At 33.5% G+C, this 26,448-nt stretch overlaps 1 protein-coding gene across 1 annotated transcript in view; it reads left to right on the forward strand.

Moving 5' to 3' along the window:
* Positions 1–26,448, forward strand: part of stan (Protocadherin-like wing polarity protein stan) — a 777,611-nt gene that overhangs the window by 152,809 nt on the left and 598,354 nt on the right. The window contains exons 3-4 of the mRNA XM_090397383.1: positions 11,954–12,106; positions 24,959–25,133. Of these exons, the coding sequence (XP_090253509.1) occupies positions 11,954–12,106; positions 24,959–25,133 (328 nt within the window). The remainder of the gene's footprint in view (positions 1–11,953; positions 12,107–24,958; positions 25,134–26,448) is intronic.

Below are 26,448 nucleotides of genomic sequence, written 5' to 3' on the forward strand. Positions count from 1 at the left end.
AAATATTATTAATAAGAATCACTGCTTGCATTTCACAAATAATTTTATATTTAAAATTATAATTATTAATTTTTATAATACTTAAAATGCAGGGTACAAATATATGCAGGAATATTAATGGATTCTGAAAAGATCAATGATGCATAGACTCAATTTTCAGTCTAAAATTATCAATCGAAAAGAGAAGAGAATTTCAAAAATAAACATCTTCACTGATTATTAAAAAAAAAAGCCTTTGATAAAATGCATAAACGAAAGTTATTTAAATTATTAACCGATCTAAATATACCAAACCAGCTCTTATAGTCTATTCAAGATCTATAATAATAATATATATATATATATATATATATATATATATATATTATTATTATTTGCCACCTCCAGGGAGTCCATAGACTCATCGAGGGAGGACACCTGCTCTACAATTCTGTCTCCACCAACTGACCGCAACTACACCAACGCCATCTACCACTGACCACCACCACTGGTATTTCCACAATCACAAACATCCACGCCCGCGGCGGGATTCAAACCAACAGCCTTTTGGCTAGAGAGTGGATACGCTAACCATTCGGCCAGCTAGGTTGGCATATATAATTATAACAAGCTTGAAACAGCATAACCCATTATACAGTTAAATCACAACTGAGGATGGAAACATTACAGTTCGTCCACACTTGTTAGAGCTTCACTTGGCTTTGTGCCAAGAATAGTCGATTCTTGCTGAAGGGGAGAAAGAAATGAAGGATGTACGAATTGGTCGCCGACACGCGAAATCACGTGCTTCATAGGTAAAAATTTCCAACTGTTATACAAGCAAAATAGTTACCACTTTAAAAACTACAATGATCATAAAAGCCAAGTTAATTTTCCGACATGTAATAATAAACAACTCATCCCACAATACGGATTGATTACCCTATTATCGGAATGGATCCTCCTTCTGTTGACATGCGCAGAAGTGTCGAAGGGTCTCGTATCTGTGGGCGTACTTTATTATTTACAGATGATCAAATTGTATTAGCTACATCAGAAGATGATCTACAGCGATCAGTAAAATGAATAATGAAATTTCAGAACAATATAATATGAGAATATCAAAAGTAAAAACAAAAATAATGACTTTCAAAGGAGGAAACGCAAAAAGAAATAAAATAGCTGATTAACATTCTTGCAAAACACTCGAATGAGCAAAGTCCTTATAAGGACTGGTTTAAAGGGGCGAAACAAAAATACTTTTCATCTTCCCCGTTATCTGTAGAGGACAGTATAGGGATAAGGTGTTATTGAGCTATTAAAGCTCTGATCATGGTAAGAGAGTAATAGTAATAGCGGAACCTCGGTTAGAACTTCATAAGCTACAGCATTGCCATCCATTACCCTCCCAGGGTTTTGGTCCGATAATCATTACTTCCCTCCTTGAGTGAGCAAAGTCTTTATAGTCCTTATAAAAGGGGCGAAGCAAGAATGCTTTTCATATTCCCCGTTGTCTGTAGAGGACAGTGTAAGGATAAGATGTTATTGAGCTATATAAATCTCTGATCATGGCAAGAGGTTAACAGGAATAGCCGAGCCTCAGCTAGAACTTCATTGGCTACAGCATTGCCATCCATTACCCTCCCTGGGTACCAATTTTAGTCACCTCGTACGACATGCATTAGCTACATTGGTGCTTGAACGAGCAAAGTTCTTATAAGAACTGGGCGATGGACTGAGTCCTTGACTCTTTATCCCGTCATCTGAATGAAGAAAATCTGTGTGGATGGGGTGTTATTGAGCTAAAAAGCTCTAATCATGGCTGGGTAACGGCAATAGCCGAGCCCCAGTTAAAACTTCATTGGCTACAGCATTGCCATTTGTTACCCTGATTAGTAAGTAAAGGGTAAAATCTGAAAAAATCGGACGATCTCTAGGCCACTCGATAGTGGGCGAAAGACCGTCCATATCTCAGCGTTGGTTCCACTCAGTGACGGGCTCCCCGACTGAGCAGAACCGCTCAAATTCCGAGGAAAATAATTCACCGGAAAGAAACCCTCAGCGGGCCGTGCCGGAGAACACCTTCCCCGGAGACTCAAAGTGCTCCCTTAAGGCAAAAACCCCAAGGGAGCGAACTCAAAAACTCATCACCGAGGATAACAGTAACAGCCGAACCTCAGTTTACTTCCTTGGTTCAGCGTTGCTAATTGTTACCCTGGAAGTCCTAAAAAGGACTTTCTCTCTTAAATCTCAATGAGCAAAGTTGTCACTCAAGATTTATATAGCATTTTATTATACAAGAAAAAGAAAGGTTTATTAATAAAAAGGATAATCTAATTCTGAAAATTAAAAATTTTGAATTTTTCGAAAAATAAAGTAAATATATTATATTTTAAAATGAATTTTATGCTAAATTTGAATCAATATTCATATTATGTACACGAGAAAGGTCATCCACTATATGTATTTAAATTTTATTTTAAAAATAATTAATATTTTATAATTTTATTTGGTATTTAAGTACAGTGTGTATAATTTTTTTTAATTTCACTAAAAACTTTCTAATTATAGATTAAAAAGAAAATAACAACCACACCAAAACAATATCCTCAAAGTTATTTAGAAGTATATAAACGTAAATTAGAAGCACTTAAATGCAGAATGCAGTTATTCTTAAATCATCAAAACTAACAGCGAATATGAATATTTGAAAAAAAAAAAAAGATTTTATTTAATGAATCAAATGGCAAGCGCATGTTACCTTATGACATTATTAAAATAAAAGTCGCTTCGTGTTCATAAAAAAATAGTGGTACTATTCTTCTCTCTTAATTACTAATAAATATAAATACTGTACTCACATAAAAAAAAAAAAAAATTCTGGTTTATGTAAAACTTTATCCCGCGCAGCAGCAAAGAATTGTGCCGCCTGTAGAATAAATGGATTACGTTGATCCCACATAAATTATCATATCTGGACTACAACTAAATCCAAATTAATATTTTAGATTAAATTTCATAAAACAAAACTGCAATCAGAAACCATCCAAAGATTTAAGAGTGTAGCGAGTATTTTTTTTTTCTCAACTTGCACTATGGACAGACAATTTGCAACGAACTACCATAGATCTATCATTAAACATTTTGGCTGGAAAAGAACCTCCTAAATATCAAAAACACTTAAGGAAGAACCGTTTAATATCCACTAATTACAAATAAGTATTATGGCTGATTCATTTTTGACGTTACTAAATGCACGTTTTATATTGCTGTATTCAGATATCCATTCGCTTTTGTGGTTTGATTATTCCATTGGAATCTTTCAAATAAAGATCGATCATAATGGATATAATGGTTTTTAGTTGTAAAGATCTTTCTTTCAGTGCACAATTGACAGTACAAATCGATATAAATAGCTCTTTTAGGAGAGCTGAATTCATAATTGCACCTTATTGTAGAACTGAAATGATTATTTCTGAGGAAAGATACCTCGAAATAACGTCAACTATGAAATGAAAGTGAATAAATATCTTATCTCTTCAGCGATGTGCCCACCAAACAAATAGACGGCCTGGGATTCGTCAATACCACTAAAAAGAAATTACAAAATGCCGAGGACGTTGAATAATATGGTGTTTTACCAAATACTAATGGAACTTTCTTGTAGTTAAAGATGTAAAAGGACGAACAGGAAAAACATCTCTTCGCATAAAACTAAGTTTATTTACTGTTCATCTTTAGCATACTCTTGGGAAAAGGGGGGAAGCGAGAGAGAGAAAGAAGAACACGTTTCATAGTTTTGACAGCAAAGTTCACAACATCAAAAGATGGTTTATACTTTGCCATATAGTATCAACACAACTTATGATGTTTGTCTAAAACGAGTGACGTCATGTTTAGCAGGGTCTTTTATCCTACTTTATTTTCTTGTAAATATTAACATATTATACTCTACTTATATTTTATATTTAAAACTTAAACTAAATCGAAAATATAAGTATAATACTTAAGGTGTAGTAAACAGTTTTTATTTTAAGATGCCAAAAAGAGTAATACATCTTAAAAAGTTTAATATCATATCATTATAATTAAATTGTAATGTAATTTTAATTTGTAATTTGTATTAATTTGTATTAATTTGTAATTTGTATTAATTTGTAATTTAATATGTAATTTGTAATTTTAATTAAATTGTGAAGAACACCTGTTCGTTGTATCCGTGTGGTTGCCGGGATAAGAATAGCACCAATGCAAATCCAAGCATGTGCTAAGAGGCGACTAATTGGACGTTGAGATTCGAGAGTTTGAGTTCGCTCTCTTAAGGTTTTTGCTTTAACGAAACAAAATTTGAGTCTCCGGGGAAGGTATTTTCCGGCACGGCCCGGTGAGGGGCTTTGTCGGGTAATGCTTTTCTTCGGAATTTGAGAGGTTCTGCTCGGTGGTGGTGGTGGTGGGTGGAAGGCCATCATTGAGTGGAGCCAACGCGAGATAAAATATCTTTCGGCCACTATTGAGTGGTCTAGGAATCGTCTTAATTTTTAGAGATTGGCTTTACTTACGTATCACCAATGCAAATCCAAGCATGTCGTAAGAGGCGACTAAATGGACACAGAGTTTCGAGAGTTTTGCTCTCTCAGGTTTCTTCCGGAATTTCGCTCCCGGTGAGGGGGGGGCTTAGATTTCGGGGGGTTTGCCTGGAAATGCATATTAAGTCTCTGGGGAGGGTGTTCTCCAGCATGGCCCGCTGAGGGGTTTTGTCGGTGGATGCCTTTCCTTGGAATATGAGCGGTACTGCTCGGTGGTGGGGGAGTCCATCACTGAGTGGAGCCAACGCTGAGTTGGACAGTCTTTCGGCTACTATCGAGTGGCCTAGGGATCATCCTAACTAATTTTTTTAGTTGACTTTACTTAATTATCGCCAATATAGCTCATGCATACGAGGCGACTAAAATGGGTACCCAGGGAGGGTAATGGATGCCAATGCTGTAGCCAATGAAGTTCTAACTGAGGCTCGGCTATTGCTGTTACCCTCTTGCCATGATCAGAGCTTTAATAGCTCAATAACACTTTATCCCTACACTGTCCTCTACGAATAACGGGGAAGATGAAAATTATTCTTGCTTCGCTCCTTTAAGCCAGTCCTTATAAGGACATGTTCGTTGTGTTTACCAGTGTGGTGGCCGGGATAAAAATAGTCCAAACGTAAATCCATGCGTGTCGTAAAAGGCGACTAAAATGGACGCTGAGTTTCAAGAGTTCGCTTTCTCAGGTTTCTTCCGAAATTTTGCTCCCGGTGAGTGGGCGCTTATTTGGGGAGTTGCCCTGGGAGAGCATTTTGAATCTCTGGGGAGGGTGTTCTCCGGCTCGGTTCGTGAGGTGTCTCGTCGGTGGACGCTTTTCCCTGGAATATGAGAGGTTCTGCTCAGTGGTGGGGGGAGCGGTCACTGAGTTGAGCCAACGCTGAGGTGGACGATCTTTCGGCCACTATTGAGTGGTCTAGGGATCGTTGTAATTTTTATACAGAGCTTTACTTACGTATCAACCCCAATATAGCTCATGCATGTCGTACGAGGCACTAAAATGGGTACTCTGGGAGGGTAATGGATGGCAATGCTGTAGCCAATGAAGTTCTAACTGAGGCTCGGCTATAGCTGTTACCCTCCTGCCATGATCAGAGCTTTATATAGCTCAATAACACCATATCCTTACACTGTCCTCTACAGATAATGGGAAGATAAAAAACATTCTTGCTTCGCCCCTTTAAGCCAGTCCTTGTAAGGACATGTTCGTTGTGTAGTTATATAGTTATACATATATACATAGAGTATATATATATATATATATATATATATATATATATATATATATACACAACGTTTTTTCCTATACATAAATACCTATGACAAAGTTTAATTTATTTAATTTATAAATTAGGCACAGTAAGAGATTAACAACAATAACTAATATTAAAACAGAACAATTATAACAACATAATGTAATAAAGTTATCTGAATGTGATTGGAATCTTAGCAACCTCAGATGTGTGTAGCTTTCTCTATCTTTGCAGCGAGTTGACCTGGTGTTGGATAATCTCTGCGATCAACCGAACTGTCCATTACTAAAAGAAAGAGCCATACGGCTTCATTTCGGCGATGTAAAATTACATAGGCAAAGTGGATATTCGATCCAACATTATTTCAAAGCCGAATGTTTGTAGAGACTATGAAAGTTTCATAAGTTGACCTTTCGTACGTTAATATCTTCGGACCGGGATTGACCGCGGATACGGAGATCCAACTGTATATCTGTCTGTAACAGGAAATTGCTAGAGTCAAGTACGTTAAACATTTACGAACTTTATCATATTTTTGATTTCGCATGTCAAAACATCGAGACATTAATTATAAACAAAATCACATAAAATCAACCAAGGTATCATTGTTAACTGATGGATGGAAATATAAAAAATATAACACTTCAGAAAAATAATGCATGGGAAGAAAGTTAAGCTACCACTAAGGATTCAAAAGCTGCTTACAAGGGTGATAAAAGTTTCAACAGTTCGATGTGGAAGCCATCAGATAAGTTTAGAGAATCTACAGGCGTTCGCATTCGTAGCAGAATGCTACATAAAGAACTGGACAGTTCTTTACAGAAAGTTTACAGATTAATAGCTTGAATCATCACGCAGTATTCAAGCAATTAATCTATGTAATACAGCGTTAAAGTTTGATATTTGTCAAACAACTGGAGTGATTTTTGAACCAAGTATCTTCATATCTCACTCGTTTTCTGCTATCTATTCTCGCCTTTCTCTCTCTCTCTCTCTCTCTCTCTCTCTGCATGGCTGTTCCTATCTGTGAGTTCATATCTCTATGAAGAATGTAAACTTGTTGCCTGATGAACTGTGATCTTCCGTCGCAGTGCTTATAAAATAATTTTGTCCATTGATTGCTTTGGACAAATGTCAAATTCACTGATGCAAGCTTTGCTCTCGGGTTTATCTCTCTCCATAATTAAATCTCACCTCTCTAACACTTTCCATCTGAGAGCTTCAAATGTAAACAGTGTATGGAGCGCCCAATGTAACACTCAATATATTAACATGCAGCCGAATTGGAGAAATTACTTCCCTTGCTATTAGTCAATTTAATTAAGGGGTGGAATAAAAGCCGCTGATGCTCCTTTCGCCCGACTGGCTCCAACTCATCGCTGTTACACGTAATACGGTTAGAAAGGTAATTCAAGATAGATGAAGTTTAAAGCGAAATTAGTTTTCGTATGGAATGTCCATTGAAGCGTAAACCTCCCACTCCGACGCAAACAAACTCCGACCTTTAAAGGATAACGGAGTTCAAACAATTGTAATATTTGTCTAAAACCTCCTTATAGCGGACTTCCTCCCTCATGATTTTCTTTTAATTTACGGAACAACTGCGGCCAAAATACGTCATTACCAGAACCTTCTAGATTCTCGAGAGCCATCCAGGCGACACAAGCGAGGTCGTCTCACCTCTGTTAGTCAATTCCTTGCCGTCACTTGCCCTCTTTACATCGCCTCCGTACGGAGAGAGGTGACCTTTGACTGGAGCCGCCTATGACAGTAAAAGGGGCAGAATTACCCACCACGAAATTCAATAGAGGCACAGGGATGCAAGCATCCATTTCGAATTCTGCTCGACTAGTCAAATGCATAATTCCATCAGAGGATTAGAGCACGCAGCGTTCGGTTAACTGATGAGGACAACGAAGGATAAGTGTGTCGCTGGTGATGTTTGAGGATTTAGTGTATGATAAGTACTAGGATTGTCTGATGAGTGACATAATAAAGCTACATACAGGATGTGCTAATACTTGGTAATCGGGCTGTGGGGAGTAACAACTAAAACTCCAGTCTTTTATGAACAATACTGCGCTTGCTTAATACGCATTACTTATTTTTTTTTTTTTTTTGTTCATTAATGAATTTCAAAAATGGTTACTAACGCTTTAGATTTTTCACATTGCTATTATTATCTTTTTCGTCACTGTGTATTTATAGATTAAAAGAGATCTTTGTTATTAGAATTTCAAAATATATTACTTTTGTTGATTAGTGTAATCCTTTCTTTCGTAATAAAAATTTAAGCTGATGTAGTGTGATTTAAAAAAAAAATTATTTAGAAAAATCAAAATTTATATATAAAAAAGATAAAAACTTAAAACAGAATGAAAAATAATTCTAAATTTGATAATAAATTTAAAAATAATGAAAAAATAAGCATATTAAGCATAATACAGTAAAATAAAATAAAAGCAAGATTAATATATAAAATCATCGACGGGCTGCTGTTTTGAGGGAGGGAATCAATCGACCATGAGATGTGGTGATTGATTCATTCAATCCAATACCCTTAGAGGGTAATGGATGGCAGTGCTGTAGCCAATGAAGTTCTGACTGAGGCTCGGCTATTGCTGCTACCCTCCTGCCATGATCAGAGCTTTAATTGCTCAATAACACCTTATCCTACACTGTCTTCTACAGATAACGGGGAATATGAAAAGCATTCTTGCTTCGCCCCTTTAAGCCAGTCCTTATAAGGCTGTTTTGAGAGGAGGTGAGATGCGGTGATTAATTAATATCCTTGGAGGGTAACGGATGGCAATGCCGTAGACAATGAAGTTCTAACTGATGCTTGTCTATTGCTGTTACCCTCCTGCCATGATCAGAGCTTTAATAGCTCAATTTAAAATACCTTATCCCTACACTGTCCTCTAAAGATAACGGGGAAGATGAAAAGCATTCTTGCTTCGCCCCTTTAAGCCAGTCCTTGTAAGGACTTATAAGGCTGTTTTGAGATTTCCCGTGTGGTGGCTGGGATAAGAATAGCCTCAATGTAGCTCATGCATATCGTACGAGGCGACTAAAATGGGTATCCTGGGAGGATAATGAATGGGAGGATAATGAACTTCATTGGCTATGGCAATGCCGTAGCCAATGAAGTTCTAACTGAGGCTCGGCTGTTGCTGTTACCCTCCTGCCATGATCAGAGCTTTGTATAGCCCAGTAGACAATAACACCCTATCCTTCACTGTCCTCTTCAGATAACGGGGAATATGAAAAGCATTCTTGCTTCGTCCGTCTAGCCAGTCCTTTTATGGACTGTTTTGAGGTACTGAAAAGTTTGGTATTTTTGCTTCAGCTGATAATGTATTTTTACAGTGTGTTTTCTGAGAATATATAAATATAAAAATATGCAGTTAAATAAAATAAGAATACTGGTTTTAGGTTCACATCCCACTGTGGTCATATTATATTATTTTTGCGAATGTTTTTAGGCGGTACATGAATTGCACCGCCTAGCGTAAGACCTCCCTCTCATTTATTGGAGGTTTGAGAAAATTCTTTGTTTACTTTCTGGATTAGATAAAAATTGAAAAACTCTTTAGCCTACCCGCGGAACTAATACTATAGTTGTAAACCTGTGGTATTTGTAATACATACAAAGTCACATACAAAATGGTGCATTTTAAAATGTTTTCACATTAGCTGTGTATTTTAATCTTCATAGCGTGCTGGTATTATCAGAAAGTTATTATTATTATTATTATTATTATTATTATTATTATTATTATTATTATTATAGTTTATATGGCTATTTAAAGTTAGATCATCGAAGTTAAATCCGATTCATGATATTAGTAATTATATGAAATGAACACTTGGGCACAAAAAGTTTATTGTGTCCATCAAGCAAAACATTAAAAAAAAAAAAAAAGAATAACAACAATGGATTTTGCAAACGAGATATGAGCCGTGTGCTAGAATGGCATGGTGCCCTAAATATTGACGTTGATATTGATGCATGTAATTGGAAAAAATACCGCTTACAATTAATAAGGATTAGACCTTTCCCATATTTTTGACAAGGAAAAAACATGGTAAAAGAATCATCTGATCGTCTCAATGTAAATAAATCGCCCAAACTTGGACTGGAGTCTTTATGTTTCTTTATCGAAAATTTTGCACAATGTGATCATTATTAATTGTAAACATTAACCTTTAAAAGTATATTTGTGCCAACCTTATATTTATTATACTATATATTCTAGAACACAGTTCGTATCAAGGTAGTGAAATACAACGTTTTTTTTTTTTTTTTTTTCGTGTGGGTTTTAATAATAATAATAACGAAGAAGTCACCGACTTACTCTACCATCCCAATACGTTATCCGACCGAATTCTCGAAAGATCAAATTCTGATGACGTAAAGATAATAGCATCCATTAGGGACTATTAAATCATTAATAAAGTTGAGTGTACATCTGTGTTAAAGTTCTTATTTCAAGCGAAAGAGACTTAAGTCGATGATCGATAAACAGAACTTTTAATTTCCATAATGGACATTTCGAATGGATGCAGCAGATTTCAAAGGAACGCATTATAGATATCATTTTCTACCACAATATAAGTCATTAACTTTTTCCCTCGTCTTACCTTGCAACTCATTTTAAGCAGCCACAACCACTTCTTGGCACTTTGCCAACAGTCAGAAACAACCACAACATAAAAAAAAAACATAAAAAAAAAAACAGAAAATGTATAGTGAATTTTAATTGTGCTTTTCTTGGTGTTTGATTTATGCACCAATCTAAGAGCGTGTTGTTTCTGTATATTCTACCTTCGCTCTTCTAATTTTCTCGAGAACAGAAACTAACAACTAAAGTCACCTCGAGTGAGAGATTTTTCGCATACGGTAAACGTCACCTGAAGAAGAATCTGTATAAATATGTTTATACACGTTAAGTTGATTTGTGTTTCTCATCTTCTGTACATCAAGCAAAACATTACAAAACGGCATGTTCGAAGGATAGTTTTAAAGTCTTTCCAACTGTCCAAGTTTTCTAAAAGTGATTTTCTTGGAGCCATTCCTTCACCAGAATAATAATGAGAGGAAACATATTGATTTTGTTATTATTTTTTTAAAACTTTGCTTCTTAACAAACAAACCATTCTTCTTGCAGTAGGCGAGGTACGTGCCGTGCGCAAAAAAGCGTGGCATGCATACTTTATACTTGGCAACCTTCTCTACCAAGCTGCCCCGCATAAAATTCATAGGGGCTTATACAGCGGACTGGGCTGAAAAATTGAAAATTGATGAAAGTTCTGAACCTATGGAATAAAAGACAGATGGTTTTACTGCAGGAGACATGAAAGTTAGGAAAGAAGGAAAAACTTTCCGCATATATAGAAATATTTTGCAGCTCGCACTCCCGCATTTACTCGATCTGTTTCATCAGAAACCATTCCAAGTATTTCGATATTAAAATTGCAAAAACGTTTCAAACCCTCCTCAAACTAGACGAAAAAAAAAAACAAAAACAAACAAACATATAGTCAACTTTTCTGTCAAATGTAACCTTTGTCTTGGGCATCAATTTATAATTAATATTTATAGTTAACAACAAAAAGACTCTTAATACTTACTTTATTTTTATTACAGCTTTAGAGTAAAACATATCTCTTTAAACATAAATATTAGCTACCATCTTCTTTCTTAAATAATAATATTATATATAAATATTTTATTTTTGATTTTTTCTATGTTTCCCCTAAATGATACTAATAAAAGTCTGTAAAATATTTATTATTATTATTATTTTATTTATTTATTTATTTTTCCGTGGTAAGTGGGCGGATTAATATATCTTATAAGTGGTGCACCACTAAGGCAACTCCTGGAAAAGGTGAAGTAAGCTCTATACTTTATCACTTGGATAAAGTTTAATATTCTTCCAAACATTACATGATTTTTAAGAAATTATGAAAGAGTCTTTTGACGAGGACGTAAATACTACGATTTCGACCAAGGTTTCAGATTTAAGATGCTGTAAATTAAATAATAAGCAGAAATACTTTTTTTTAGAAAGAAAAAAGTATAAATTTTGTATATATTTCGATGTATAAGAATCCTTATTGTTTTCTTCATTATAGGACGATACTGATGTGGATGCCAAAATATTAAATGTCAGTTTTTCAGCTCGTAGAAGCGACAGTACTGATTCTGAAGCATTTTACAGTCCTCAGTATCTCCAGGAGAGAGTGTATCTGAACAGAGCGATCTTAGCACGGCTGACCAATGTGCAGGTATAGCAATGCAAATTCTATTAACTTACTTAATGCATAAGCTGAAAAAACAAAATCAGAGCATTTTATTTAAAAAATTGCCAAATCTATTTTCATGTTCATTTACATTTAGTTTCTACTTGAGTGAAATTTATCTAAAATTCTCTTTAATAGCTGCTGCTATCAAGCAATAATAGAATGAACGTAACAACACATTTAGTATTTCAGATTGTTTTGTAATAAATGTTACTTTATTTTAATTAACTAATTTTTAATGCGTGGTATAGCCTTATTGGCAAGTTTCTAATACCCTGCCTAAACTAAAGATCGTCCCTCCCCCCCTCCCCCGAAATAGCCTATTTTTGCCAGAGGGTAAGATAGGGTTTCTTTCGCTTAAAAACTCGGACCATTGAATTCCAACGTTTAAAATCACGAGATGGGAACATTTGTCTGTGTCTCTCCTTGATGTCTTGTAAATCACAGATAGCTAGAGATTTCTAAATATTATTAGGGCTAAAGAAACTCGCTTATTCCTTTTTGTGAATAAAAATGCATTTACTGATTTATTAATATGTTATTATTTTATTTTATAATTATTTCTACAAGATAAATGTGCACGAAATATTTATTTTACGAACACACAAAACCTTTCCTTATTAGGAAGTTTATTTATTCATTTCACAATTCAAGTAAATGTTTGTAGATTTTGAGGCTCATACAAAGACAAAAAAAATGGACAATTTACTTAAGTTTAATACAAAGATAAAATGGACTATTTATTTAAGTTTTATGTATAATAATATTTTATAAAAAATAAGTGAAGGTGTCTAATGTAATATTTTATTTAATTAAGTTATTTTAAATTATTTATAAATATTTTATTTTTGTTATTTCATATTTTATTATTTAACAGATATTATATAATTCTTTTAATGTAAAATTTTCTTAAAATTGACACTTTTAACGTAAAATGTTTTTAGAATTATACTTGCTCACCAGTCTACGCTATAAAAAACCTGTCACAGCTGAGAGGGCGAATGATTGATTAAATGCCGAGAAACGTGTCTGAATTTTATTTCTGATAGCATGCTATTTTTTTTTTTTTAATTTCTTCCCTCCCAGACTTTGCCGTCCATCTAGTCTGATTCAGAAAGAACCAGTTTTACATCAAGTCAGGCCTCTTAATGTTAACATTTAATGTTATTTCGTAATCTTAAACAGATAACCTTATTTCGTAAGGGATTTGGTCCCTTATTTTTCTTCAAAAAAAAACAAACAAAAAACGATGGTACTCAAGTGTTAAGCTCTAAACACAAATGGTGCAGCTGTTTGCAGTAATTATTCTTGTCACTTGTGCAATTTCCTTAAATGGTAGCCATGAATAATACATTTTCGCTCTGAGTCAGAATGCAAACACTTCTTTTCTTCACATACAGACAACTTCTTGTTTAATTAAGATTTTAATTGCTCTAAGTTTGTGTATCCATGCAAAGGAAGGCATCGAACAACCGCGAAAAGTGGAGTTGGATACAAAATTTGAAACCCTGATCTCTTTAAGAAGAGCTTTCTCATTCACCCTCTTGAGGACCGAAAATCAACATTTTTTTTCTCTCTCTCTCTCTCCACCTCATGGATCTTGCCATCTGTGTAATTAGTTCTTTTCGAAATTGAAACTGGGCAAACAGCAATTGCCATTAAAGAACACATAAAAAGTGAGAAAACAAAAGAGAAATAATGCGCGCACGCACACATTAAAGTTAGCAGCAAAGTTCACATACTTCCTCATAAATTCTTAGTTGTTTAAAAGTTAAATTACTTTTATATTTGTTTCGTTAATACAGTTCTTTATTATCTCTAAATCAAATGACTGTATAGTTCGTTCTTACAATCACTAGCAAATTTCAAAAATCAGTCATTGATTATATATTTGTCATTCTAACAAATTTCAAAAATCCTAAAATGCAAGTTTTGCAAAGTGATTGATAAATTGTCCCATCCCTAAAATCTTTATTTATTTATTTATTTATTTATTTATTTTGAAAATATATATACAAATTTATTTATGACAGAAAAAGTTAAAATAATTGGATATTAGCAACATTTCATTTTTTTAAATATTAATTATTTATTAATAATATATAGTGATATATTATATGCATTTCTTTTGTTTTCTTTCTTTGTTTCAAATTATGTTTTTTTTAATAAGTATATATTACAAATATTGCTTTAGTTAAGTACTGTGAGCGTATATATTATTTTATATAAACAGTTTCTATAAGTTCAATGATTAGGTATGAAATTCATAAATACATGTGACATCGATATGCATTATTTAGTTATAGATGCCCAAACAATAGTTCTATATAGTTCTATTTTTCTATAGCAACAATTAGCAGGTACCACGTGCTAAAAATCTATTGGATATTAACGAGTTCCATATTCGTTCGTTTTTTTTTTTTTTTTTTTTTTTTTTAACCAATACAATAAAATATTAAAAAAAAAAATAACCAATATAATTCACTTTTTGATTAAACTGATATGATGGAGATCAAGCCCTTGTTTTTTTTTCACTCCCTTAATCATGCAGATTAATCTGATGGGGCATTTATTGAGCATATAGTTCGCTCAATGCGAGCAGTGATGCTAGCGATTAGGTCTGGTTCAGTAGGATTGCTTTAGGACGTTTGTGATTCACAAGATCACGTTCATTATAGTTGACTGCTAATCTTATTAATTGATTTAGATGGGTAGCTACTTGAGAAAAGTATTTTAGAGAGTGGTATGCTGAAGAAAAGTAAAAATATCTTGAATGTTGGCTTCTTTATGGAATTGTGAATTTCTAACGAACCAGTTATTATCAGATATCATGCGAGGCATTTGTTTTGGATAATTTGAAGTTTTTTGATGTTGGAAGGTGATGTATGGCTCCAGGCCGGTGATCACATGTCATTATTGGTTTGATAATTGATTTGTAAATAAGTAATTTATTATCTATACTTAAACAGCTTGGACTGTTGTTCAATGGGTATAGTTGAGCAATTACTTTATTTGATTTGGAATAAATATAAGATATATAGGGTTCAACACGTAGTCTTTGCTCAATTTGAATTCCCAGATATTTGGCTTCTGTTTTCTATGGGATGGTAGTGTCAAATATGCTTACTGAGCTATAAGGTGATATTTTCTTTCTTATAAATAGAATCTCCACACTTTTTTCAGCGTTAAGTCAATTCTCAATTTTCTAAACCATAGTTCAAGATCATTAGATCCATTTTGTAGGTTCTTAGTTATTAGTTTCGGGCTCAGTGATCTGGTAAAAATGGCTGCGTCGTCTGCATAATAAGCGGATGTGGTGGAATTCGTACGAGGAATGTCAGCCATATAAATAGAGATTAATAATGGAGATAGTAAGGGGTTTGTGTGACACCTGCTGTAATTTGTGTGCAGAGGATCTAAGGCCTTGTATTTTAACTTTGTATTTTCTATTTTTAGATAAGATCTGATTAGTAGAATGAAACGAATTGGAAATTTTGTTGTTATTAGCTTATAAAGGATGCCGTTATGTCATATTTCATCAAATGCTTTGGCTATGTCAGGAAAATGGCACCATTTTATTGCTCCCGTTTGCGATATGTTCCACGATCTTCTGTACCTGCTGTTCAGTGGTTTGGTCGGAATCCAAACTGATCATCCGGTATGGTGTTACTATTGTTGGATACTTCTTGTAATCTTGTTAGAATATTTTTTTCTGATAGCTTTCCGAGACAGGAAAGGAGGCTAATAGGTCGGTAGTTTTGAAGAAATTTCAGATCTTTTCCTGGCTTGGAAATTAAAATTATATTAGTTTTTTTCCATCTAATTGGAAAGCAGCTGCCTCAACATTGCATTTTGTGATGGCAACTATTAATAACTTTGTTTTGATTCCATCAGGACCAAGAGCCTTTTTATTATTGAGTTCTTTGTCGATTCCGCGGACTTCAGCTGCAGTGATTGGACGGATATTCATTTGATGGATACGGCGGTTCAGAACGCGACGTACCTGGCGATGCACTTTGAAAATGAATGATAAGTCTGCAAATGTGTAGTTGGGGGGGAGGGCTTAACTGTAGTTCAAGACTCTCTGCGAAGGCTTCTGCTTTTTCATCTATCCAGTAATTGTGAGAGATTCGAAGTAGAAATCTGTTTGTTTGTTTGTTTGGAGAGTTGTACATGGAATAAATTTTGAGACTGCTTGTATTGGCTGTATGAATTTGTAGACCGGTAACTTCCAAGGCTGTGGATGAAGGAATTTTAATTTGATTAAAATTTAGATGTCTTTTAATGAAAATGGCCGTACCTCCACCTTTGGCGTCAGTTCTATCATATCTAAAAAAATAATAATTTTTGAGTCTTGGTTTGTCGGATAGGTGCAAGTGAGTATCACGAAACAAATCGTACTACTTATAAAGACCATCTATCCACAATTAACTACATATCGGCAAATTCCAATATCCGCTGCATATTGGAATTTGCGGCGCATATTGAAAAACAAAGTTTTTCATAAAACTTCGTCAAATCTTGAATAGGGTTAGTTTTACTAAATTCCATCAGCATTTCACTTAGGGCGGCTGTTATCATAGCAGACTTACTGGGATTAGATGACAGGTGAAGATCAGTGGAAACTGGTTTCATAGATACCACATCAGCATAAGATTTATTTGTGTGGATTGATGAGGAAGTTCCTGATTGAGATAAAGATGGTATTGGTTTATTTGGTACAGTTAGAGGACTAGAGTTGCTGGCCTTTTTTGCTATCTTTTGATTAATTGGGTATTGAGCTCAACGTTTATAATTAGCTGGATGAGGACCGTCACAATTGACACACTTTGCTTGGTGTTGTAAGAGGCTTTTCACAAGAAGCCGTGGGATGTTTATCTCCACACTTTAGGCAGCAGAATTCTGCTTTGCAGCGGCTCTGCACGTGTTCCTATTTCTGATATCGGTGGCATTGACCGGATGATGCTTTTCTATGTAGTGATGCTATTTTGATCAGAAGATCGCAAACTGTTTTTACATTATATATTTCATGTTTGTCTTGATCAGTTTCTACCAGAACTAGCGTCCGATGCCACTAGTTCTAGTAGAACTAGCGGCATAGGACGTTTGTCTTCCCTGTGTATTCTGGATACTTTTATGGGTTCAAAGCCTCGTTTCTCAAATTTGTTGTCACTTCTTCGGCAGTTATGGACTGACAGTTCCTCTTATTATGACTTTCACTTTTTTGTCACTTTTAAGGGCAAATATGTGATAAGGAATCAATAAATCATCTAATAGTTTTGTTAATCTTCGGTAGTCTGTTATTGATTCCGGTTGAATGCAGACACTTTCCTCATATTTTTTGCATTAGTAAATTTGATGTGATTGTTTTTCATGATACGGGTTAATGCTGGCCATTTCTCCTTAGATCTGAGGGCAAGTGGAGGAATGCGTCCATTGGTGCAACAGGTTCATTGGCATCAATGATCTTCCTTCTTTATTTCTACTCACTATTTGAAATTCTTCAGATTTCTCTTCAGAATCCGAATGTTGGTCCTGTAGGTAGTACTGTGTCCTATCAAAATCAATGTCAGTAGGGCTGTAAGTTGAGTCGGCAATGCCTGGCCATCTTGATTTGAGCTCCAAGCCCATCTTTCTGAATAATGTGAGCAGTTGATTATAATCAAGATTTGCTAATCATAGATCTTCCGTTTTCGATATTTGAATTTAGACAAAATAAAAGAAGATGAATGAAATTCACAACTAGGAATTCGCTGTACCTAGCCAATATCCGATTGATCCTTATCCTTATAAGGACTGGCTTAAAGGGGCGAAGCAAGAATGCTTTTCATCTTCCCCGTTATCTGTAGAGGACAGTGTATGGATAAGGTGTTATTGAGCAATTGAAGCTCTGATCATGGCAAGAAGATAACAGCAAGAGCTGAGCCTCAGTTAGAACTTCATTGGCTACAGAATTGCCACCCATTACCCTCCAAGGGTATTGGGTTGAATGAATCAATCGACTATGTAAGTAAAGGTTCAATCTCAAAAATATGGACGATCTCTAGGCCACTCATTCGTGGGCGAAAGACCGTCCAAATCTCAGCGTTGGTTCTACTCAGTGAAACTCGATTACCGAGCAGAACCGCTCATATTCCGAGGAAAATAATTCACCGACAAAGCCCCTCAGCGGGCCGTGCCAGAGAACACCTTCCCCGGAGACTCAAAGTGCTCCCTTAAGGCAAAAACCCTAAGAGAGCGAACTCAAAAACTCGTCGCCCAAGGGGATAAGAGCAACAGCCGAACCTCAGTTAGAACTTCATTGGCTACAGCATTGCCATCCGTTACCCTCCAAGGGTATTGGATTGAATGAATCAATCACCGCATCTCACGGTAGATTGATTCCCTCCTTCCTATCCGATTGATAAAATAACATACCATTTATATGAATAGTTTATTTATATTAAAAAGGGTGTTCAACTATATTGTTTAGTATTTAGGTTTTGTAGTTATAATGTAAATGATAAATTTTATACTGATGCTATAATTTTAATTCAGATTTTTTTGTTAACTTATTTATCAAAATACTAAAAATCAGTGCTCTGTTAAAATTTATCAACAAAAGCCGCTGCACAAGACACAGGAGTTCAAATTTCTGAGCAGTTAGATACAAGCTATAAAATAAAATTCTACTAGCTCGTACATTACACCACATATTCATTTTATCTCTCCTTAAAAAGTCTGTTTAAAGGACTATACCACTTGAGATTAGCTTTGCTCACATATTCCTCAGCTAAGAATGTCAAGTGCCTTCCTAACTTTTACAACAAATCACCTTGCTGTACTTCTCTAAATTTTAAATGCTGATTTACAACTCAAATATAGACTACGTTTGTATTTGAACTGTCGGTATAATGTTCCGTTTAGACAATAAGAATGCAGTTTTGAACAGATTTCCTCTTAGTACCTTGTCGTACGCATTTTCCAGACCCACAGAACTTAAATACAGATCCTTGTAATGTACCCAAGATTTCTCTACTATTTTTCTTTACCGCCTGTTTGACTTGAACTAAGTTTGTTCTTTTCCAAGTTTCACTTCTAATCTTCTTAATCACCTCTGCAGAATGTTTGCATAAATCTTCCCGGGAACACTTAGCAAAGAAATTCTGTAATTCTCGCATTCAGATTTGTCTCCTTTATAGGCAGGAATTATGAGAACTCTACACCAATTATCCAGAATTCGATTTTCTGACCAGGCTTTCTGAATTATGCAGTGTAATCATCGTAAAAATTTTACGCCTCCATATTTAAGTCGAATATCATCTATTCCAGCTGCGTTTTCACATTTCAATCCCCTTTTGTTTCTGCCATAAGTCATTGCATTCCTGTGGAATACTTTCTACGCCATTTTATAAATGCAAAATAATAAACTTTTGGTTTCCTTAGCAGTCTTTGAAAGTAATTAGTTCAAACATCACATATATTTATGTCCACTTTTCATGTAACATTTATCATTTCTATTTCCTTTGCCTTTCTACATCCTGTCTTCTTTTCTAAGCCCCCACCCCATTTCCTCGAGAACATTTTTTCTACCTTCTTGATATTTATTTCTATATTCTTATCTAAATTTTACCACAACTTTTGTTTACCTACTTTTATAAAGATCTTAGCTTTCTTACATTTTTTCTCGATATTTTCTCTGAACATCTGTGGACTCATTTGTAGCAGGTCTCAGAATAATTTCTTGTTTTTCTGGACTATCTCTTTAACTTCTTGAGTTCTGATTATTTAATCTTAGCAGACACTTCATCACATGCTTCTCTTTGCTGAATCAATGTTTTGCTCAGTATCTGCCACTCACTCTCCAAGATTTGTTTGCTGTTTTCGAATGCTTTCGGGTTTTCCTGAATAATGTTTATGTATTTTAGTCTACAGGTTCACCTCTGAAATCTGCGTAGCTTCGATTCATTTTAAAACTTTATTACTCATTTTTCTTTTCAATATGATATTCAGTTTTATTTACCTCAAAACTAAATGACGATCACTTCTTTTTTCTTTTTTTAAATCCGCTGCATACTCTTGTATCCTGCACCAGCGGGAAAAGTTCGCTATCAACTATAACATAATCAATGAGGTTTTTCTTAGTTCTTATGTCTTCTCTCCACTTGAAATTGTGCACATCTTTATGTTGAAGCATAGTGTTAGACAGGGCCTCCCCTAGGAATTTTTTCGCCCCGTGCAGTAGCATATTTTGCCGCCCTTCCCCCTTATTTTTCGTCTAGTTTATGCCAATTTTACCGCCCCGTGCAAATGCACGTTTTGCATCATCGGTAGAGCCGGCTCCGTTGTTAGTAATGACTAGTCCATATCTTGAACAGAAATCCAGGAGGTACTTACCATTATTACTGTCTTTGCGCTTTTCTCCAAATTTTTCTAAAACATTTCTACATATCTGACTGTCATTGTCTACTCCGCTGTTTAGATATAAATTAAAACTTTTTGCTTTATATCAGTGACTCGAAAAAGTCCTCCACTTCTTCTCTTGTAGGGCCTTTTGTTAGATCATGGGCACAAATAAGTCTCGTTGTCCAATTCTCCACTTTGATGTTTGCCCAACATCGCTTTACTTAACATAGTTTGCTGTTCGTCCTGGTTCCTCCTGACGAGTTTTCGTGAGGGACGAAGAGAATGTGTGGTGTTGTTTAATTGGACAACGTTCCAGCAGGAATGGTATTTCATTACTCTGCACTATCATATTTGTTATTGTGTAATCCAATACACGTTGGTTAGCTAAGTCCCAAGTTGTCGGCTAGTTCTAGTTCTCTAGATTTGGAACCATAATTTAGCAGTATGTCACTTGTGGAGAATAGTTTACTGCAATTCTTGTAGCTGACATTTAAAATCAGTATAAGCAAATACCAAATAATCATAACTAATCACTTGGAGAGCAAACACGCTGTCTCTTAGAGCAAGGTCTCTGCTCCATGTTAAAAATAAATAAAAAAAAATAACAATATAAAATAATATCCTTCGACCACTCACGGTACAAACGTACTTGGGTCTGCAATATTTTGTGAGTGAGAATAGTATAAAAAAACGATTCGTTTAGATGGGTGATACTGTTTTGTACACTTTGAACTCTTTCATGTTCTAGCACTTCTTAAGGTGCCGACGACTCATTCTTTTAACTTCTCATTAATTTCTTTAATATTGGCACTAAGAAGACATATTTTTAAGTCGCTGCACAAAAACTAAATAAATGAACAACAACAAAAAAATATGTATAAATAAAATAGAATAAAAATTACACTTGGAATTTGTATTTCTAGAACCAACTTTAAAAAATATTAAACTTTTTATTGTTTTTTTTTAATATTGTAGTTACTTATTTCCATTTTCTATATTTAGTAGTCGTCAACGTATTAAAAACATCAAAAGTCATTGACATATTTTTAATTCGGCAAATACTTCAGTGTTCCATTAGCGATAAGATATTCTTTTAAAATTGCTTTCTTTACGCAACTTTTTTTTAATGCTTTTATCCTGTGCTAAGAACAGTGCGTTTCTTTACATTACTCATACAAAAAGCAGTCTGAATAGCAATGTCGAATTGTAGGATTACACCTACTGAGAAGCAAAACTAAACTAAACAAAAATGCATACAGATACAATATCAAGAGAAGCGTTCTTCAATGTTATATTCCAGCTCTACAATTTGAATGTCAGTTAATTATACAGTTAGTCTTCACTCTGCTGATTACGAATTTCCAAGTAACGAACGCATATCTCATTTCACAGATCTCAATTCATACTTTAATTTTATTTTTAAACAATAGTCCTATGAAATATTTACGTAACATTATTTAACATGACAAAACACAACTCTTCTATTATATATATACAAGCACATTTTATTTAAAAATATAATGGTTTATTTACAAATTTTTATTATATTCCAAATATATTTAAATTTTTGTAAAGTTTTTAAATTAGTTTAGAAGAATATTATATTTTACAATAAATTGTTTAATTAAGATTCAATATATCTTTAAAACTTTTTACTGGACTAAAAAAAAGTTTCATTATATATTTACTAAATCGAAGTAAAGTAAATCTTGATATTAGAAGCAAGGTACTGATTTGGTATTAGCATATTTTTTTACGAATGGTTATGAACTTCAGACTCGAAAAACTGTAAAGACGACTCTTGATTAAAAAAAATAATAATAATAAAATGAAATGAAATAAAATAAAATAAAATAAAATAAAATAAACGTCTATCTAGAATAGTTAGCCAAAGGCTCGCAATGTGGAGAGATCTATAAAAAGGATATCCCAAAATTTGGAGAAGAATAATTATTTGATATATTTAAATAACGAATATTTAATATTATTACAAATGAAATATATATTTAAATATCTTTTTAAATATATTTAAATAAAATATATCTTTTATTTAAATATATATTATCTTTTATTTAAATAAATTTATTTAATACAACTAACAATTAACAATACATTTTATAAAATTTATTGTAAGATTACAATGATTATTATTTGGACATAATGTGGAAATATATTTATAAACTATAATATATTGATATTTTTCAAATATAAAAAATATTCTCACTTGATTTACTTAATAAAAATAAGGAATCTTATATTTTATTTTTGATAAGTGTATCTAAAAATCTATAAGAAGAATATTTGTTTTATAGACAAAAAATATTTTAGACACCTTACAAATAATTATTATTTAAAAAATAGAAATAGATTCATAGATAAATAAATATTTTAGAATTTTAGAAGTTTATTCATAGTTTATTAGGGCATTGTGTTAGTTTCTGTTAATAATGGATGGAATTAAAGGGATGGTATTCGATTTCAACATTTGAATAGAATATATGTGCTTAGAAATCTGAGGATTTCTTTATAGTCTAAAAATGTTGATACCTTATAAGATATTTTTTTCGTAAAATTATATCTTATAAGATTATTTTTATTAATTCGCGAAGCTAATAACTCTTTCTCTACCAATCGGACACATATGGATAACATTACGTTAATGTGAAGGAATCAGACGATCGTAGAGAACATTAAAAAAAAAAAAAAACGTATTTTGAGATTGGAGAAGTAAGCATGACATGGAAGAGCTTCATACATTTGAGTTTCGTTACACTAAAATGAGAGGAGCCAGCCAATTTGTAACTCTTATTATTGTCCGTACTCTATTTAGCCGATATATGTGGAACTCTTATTCACACACCTTCGCTTGAATAAATAAAATAAAATAAATAAGGGTAACGAGTATTCAGGATAAGCTGTATTGTCCAACTCCAGGCTGTAAGGAACCATTCCATTCAGACATTATTTAATTTGATTTCAATTTAAAAACATTTTTTTTTGTTTCAATTAAATCTGAAATAGCAATGCTTATTAAGCTAAAAAAATGAAGATCAGTGCGTTTGACAATCCATAAATGAAACCTCTAAACAACAACTAATTAAAATAAGGAAAACAATAGAAAAATTTTTTTAAAAAAGTTTGAAAATTATCACAAAAACTACCTCGTTTAATCATGCTGTTAAATTTAAGTGAACTGCGTGCATTTTAATTTTAGTAAAAATCTTCAATACCAAAATCTCTTCATTTATTGCGACCTTAATATATATTATACACACGGACGACAAATCTGCAATACCTTCGCTCATAACTCTCGTGTGTGTGTGTGGTTTTGATATATCGAAAAAGGAACTACCTTTCAAATATAACTATTCTACTTATAACCCGCTGTGATTGTTATAAAACGCTAGCTTCATCATCAGTTTATTAGGCAACAGCGCAATAGTATCCGTGTACAGTGACGTCATTCATGTCACAGTGATTGCCCTTTCAACTACTTACTAATCATCTCCGAGTTGGATATAATATGTAGCTTATAAACTGAGCACAATTAAGTCGTATAGATGTGTAAATTTGTGATGAAATTCATCTTCGACCAAAAGACAACGACAAATATTCATACCCAAGAGAAATTGAATCCGCAGCCTGGAGAGTGGATAACCTTGTTCTTATATGCGTGTACTATTTAATAAAAAAAAATGGAAAAAAATTTTCGTTTTTAATCAACAGTAAAGATTATTCCTGGTGTGTTAAGAAGGATTAAATGGGTTAAGCATTGATAAATAATAAATAAACACAATTGCTATATAGACGAATACAAATACACAATTGGTGTAATAAAAAACTGCTATTTATCCGAATTATTATTATTATTATTATTATTATTATTATTATTATTATTATTATTATTATTATTATTATTATTATTATTATTATTATTATTTCTGCAGTATTATTACTTTTGCATTATATACGTCTTTGAATAAGTTAGCATCCATAACCGGACAAACTACCAGATATAGATTCGCACATATTGTTACGAATCGTCCCCCCCCCCCTTACAAAAAAGCTGAAAATTTATTATGACAGTGACATGCTAATGTTGTTCTATCCGAAGAAAATGTCCATGGTACTAACGAGCAAGCCGTCTGTTATCGTGAAGCCTTAAAATTCATTCGTGGAAACAAAAGTGAATTTCCGGAGGGCAAATCGGACCACGCCCTAATGAGTGATAAAAGACACTCTTGATATAGTAAATCATCAGCTAGCAATTCACTGAATAGCCGCTTTGTGAATAAGCTCTTCGATATCGGGTCACACCCTAAAATGGTGGTTCATAATAACGCCTGATAAATAACAATTTAAACTTGTTGCTAGGAGACCAGTAGTTAATAACTCACCCACCCATTGTGTTTGTCCTACTTTCAAGATATTAATACTATTTATATCGTACAGGTTCTTCCTTTCGATGACAACCTTTGCGTGAGAGAACCGTGCGTCAATTTCGAAGAATGTCTGTCTGTTCTGAAATTTGGTAACGCCTCTGGTTTCATTTCCTCGGACACTTTGCTCTTCCGTCCAATTTATCCTGTCAACACGTTCGCTTGTCGTTGTCCAGCTGGATTTACAGGTAGGAAATGTAATAAAAATATTTAAAAAATCCCCATGCTGTGTTATATGTATTAAATTTGTTTTTAGTATTAATGCTTAGTTTAAAAATCAATTGTTCTGATTTATTTTTTTCTGATTTCGTTTTCATCAATAATTTATAGGTGAATCTTTATTTGTTAATTATACAAGTATATGTCATTTGCTGTATAAATAACTCGCACATCTCTTTTCCCCATAATAATGGTTACAATATTTACAGAATAAAACGTATATAACAACTAAAGACAGCTTTATAATGGTCAGACACACGCGAATGAGAAATAACAATAAAATGCGCAACAATGATGGTACGCCCAGCTGAAACACGCAGAACATCATTCTTGTGCTTTCTAATGGAATATATGCTAATCAAATTCAAATTAGGTTTCCATTGTTGCTTCGAATGCTTGACATTTGTTGATTTCACCTGGGAACTCTAAGGAAATTTGAATTAGGAAGCAATCACGAGTTCTTGTATTGTTCTCTTCATTCTATTTTTAAAAGTAATAATACAAATCTAAGATGCTAGGTTTCTATGCATTTCAATGCATAATATATTCGTTATTCGCTAATTGTGTTCAAATTAAAATCAAATTAGTTCGCCTTTCACTTCATTTTTTATACTGTATTAAGTCAGAATTAGCGGAGGCCACAAAAAATAACCAAAGACATGCAAAAAAGTTTTTTTTTTTTAATACATTTTGTTTTGACTGATACTTGAGCTTTGTCAATCCAACAAATATTACTAATTGAATTGCTTATAAGTGGTTTTACGTCTTCAGTTCTGTGACTGCGTCCTCTTATACCATTATTAGGATTGATTATATTAATGAAAGAAAAATTAGCGTTGAATCCTTTCAAGGAATCGAAGTAACACTACTTCAAGATATTAAATAAGTTTACAAAATTATCTAAAGAAACTATTTCAACAAGCAATATAATTTTGTATTATATGGCATACATAATATATGCAGGAATATTAAAAGAGAAACTAAGCAGCATTGTAGAAAACAAATTATTAGAAGAACAAAATGGCTTCCGAAAAGGCCGATCCTGCATAGATCCAATTTTTACTTTAAAATTATTAATAGAAAAGAGAAGAGAATTTCAAAAAGAAACACATGTGGCGTTTATTGATTATGAAAAAGCATTTGACAAAATTAGTCGACAAAAATTGTTTAAAATATTAACCAATTTAAACATACCAAACCAACTTTTACAATCTATTCAAGAAATATATACAGGAAATAAAATAGCAGTTAAATTTGAACACACCTCAGAATGGAAAGATATAT

Source organism: Typopeltis vanoorti, chromosome 1 (assembly GCF_054136105.1).
Source record: "Typopeltis vanoorti isolate ZY-2024b chromosome 1, IOZ_Tvanoo_1.0, whole genome shotgun sequence".
Taxonomy (NCBI): Eukaryota; Metazoa; Arthropoda; class Arachnida; order Uropygi; family Thelyphonidae; genus Typopeltis; species Typopeltis vanoorti.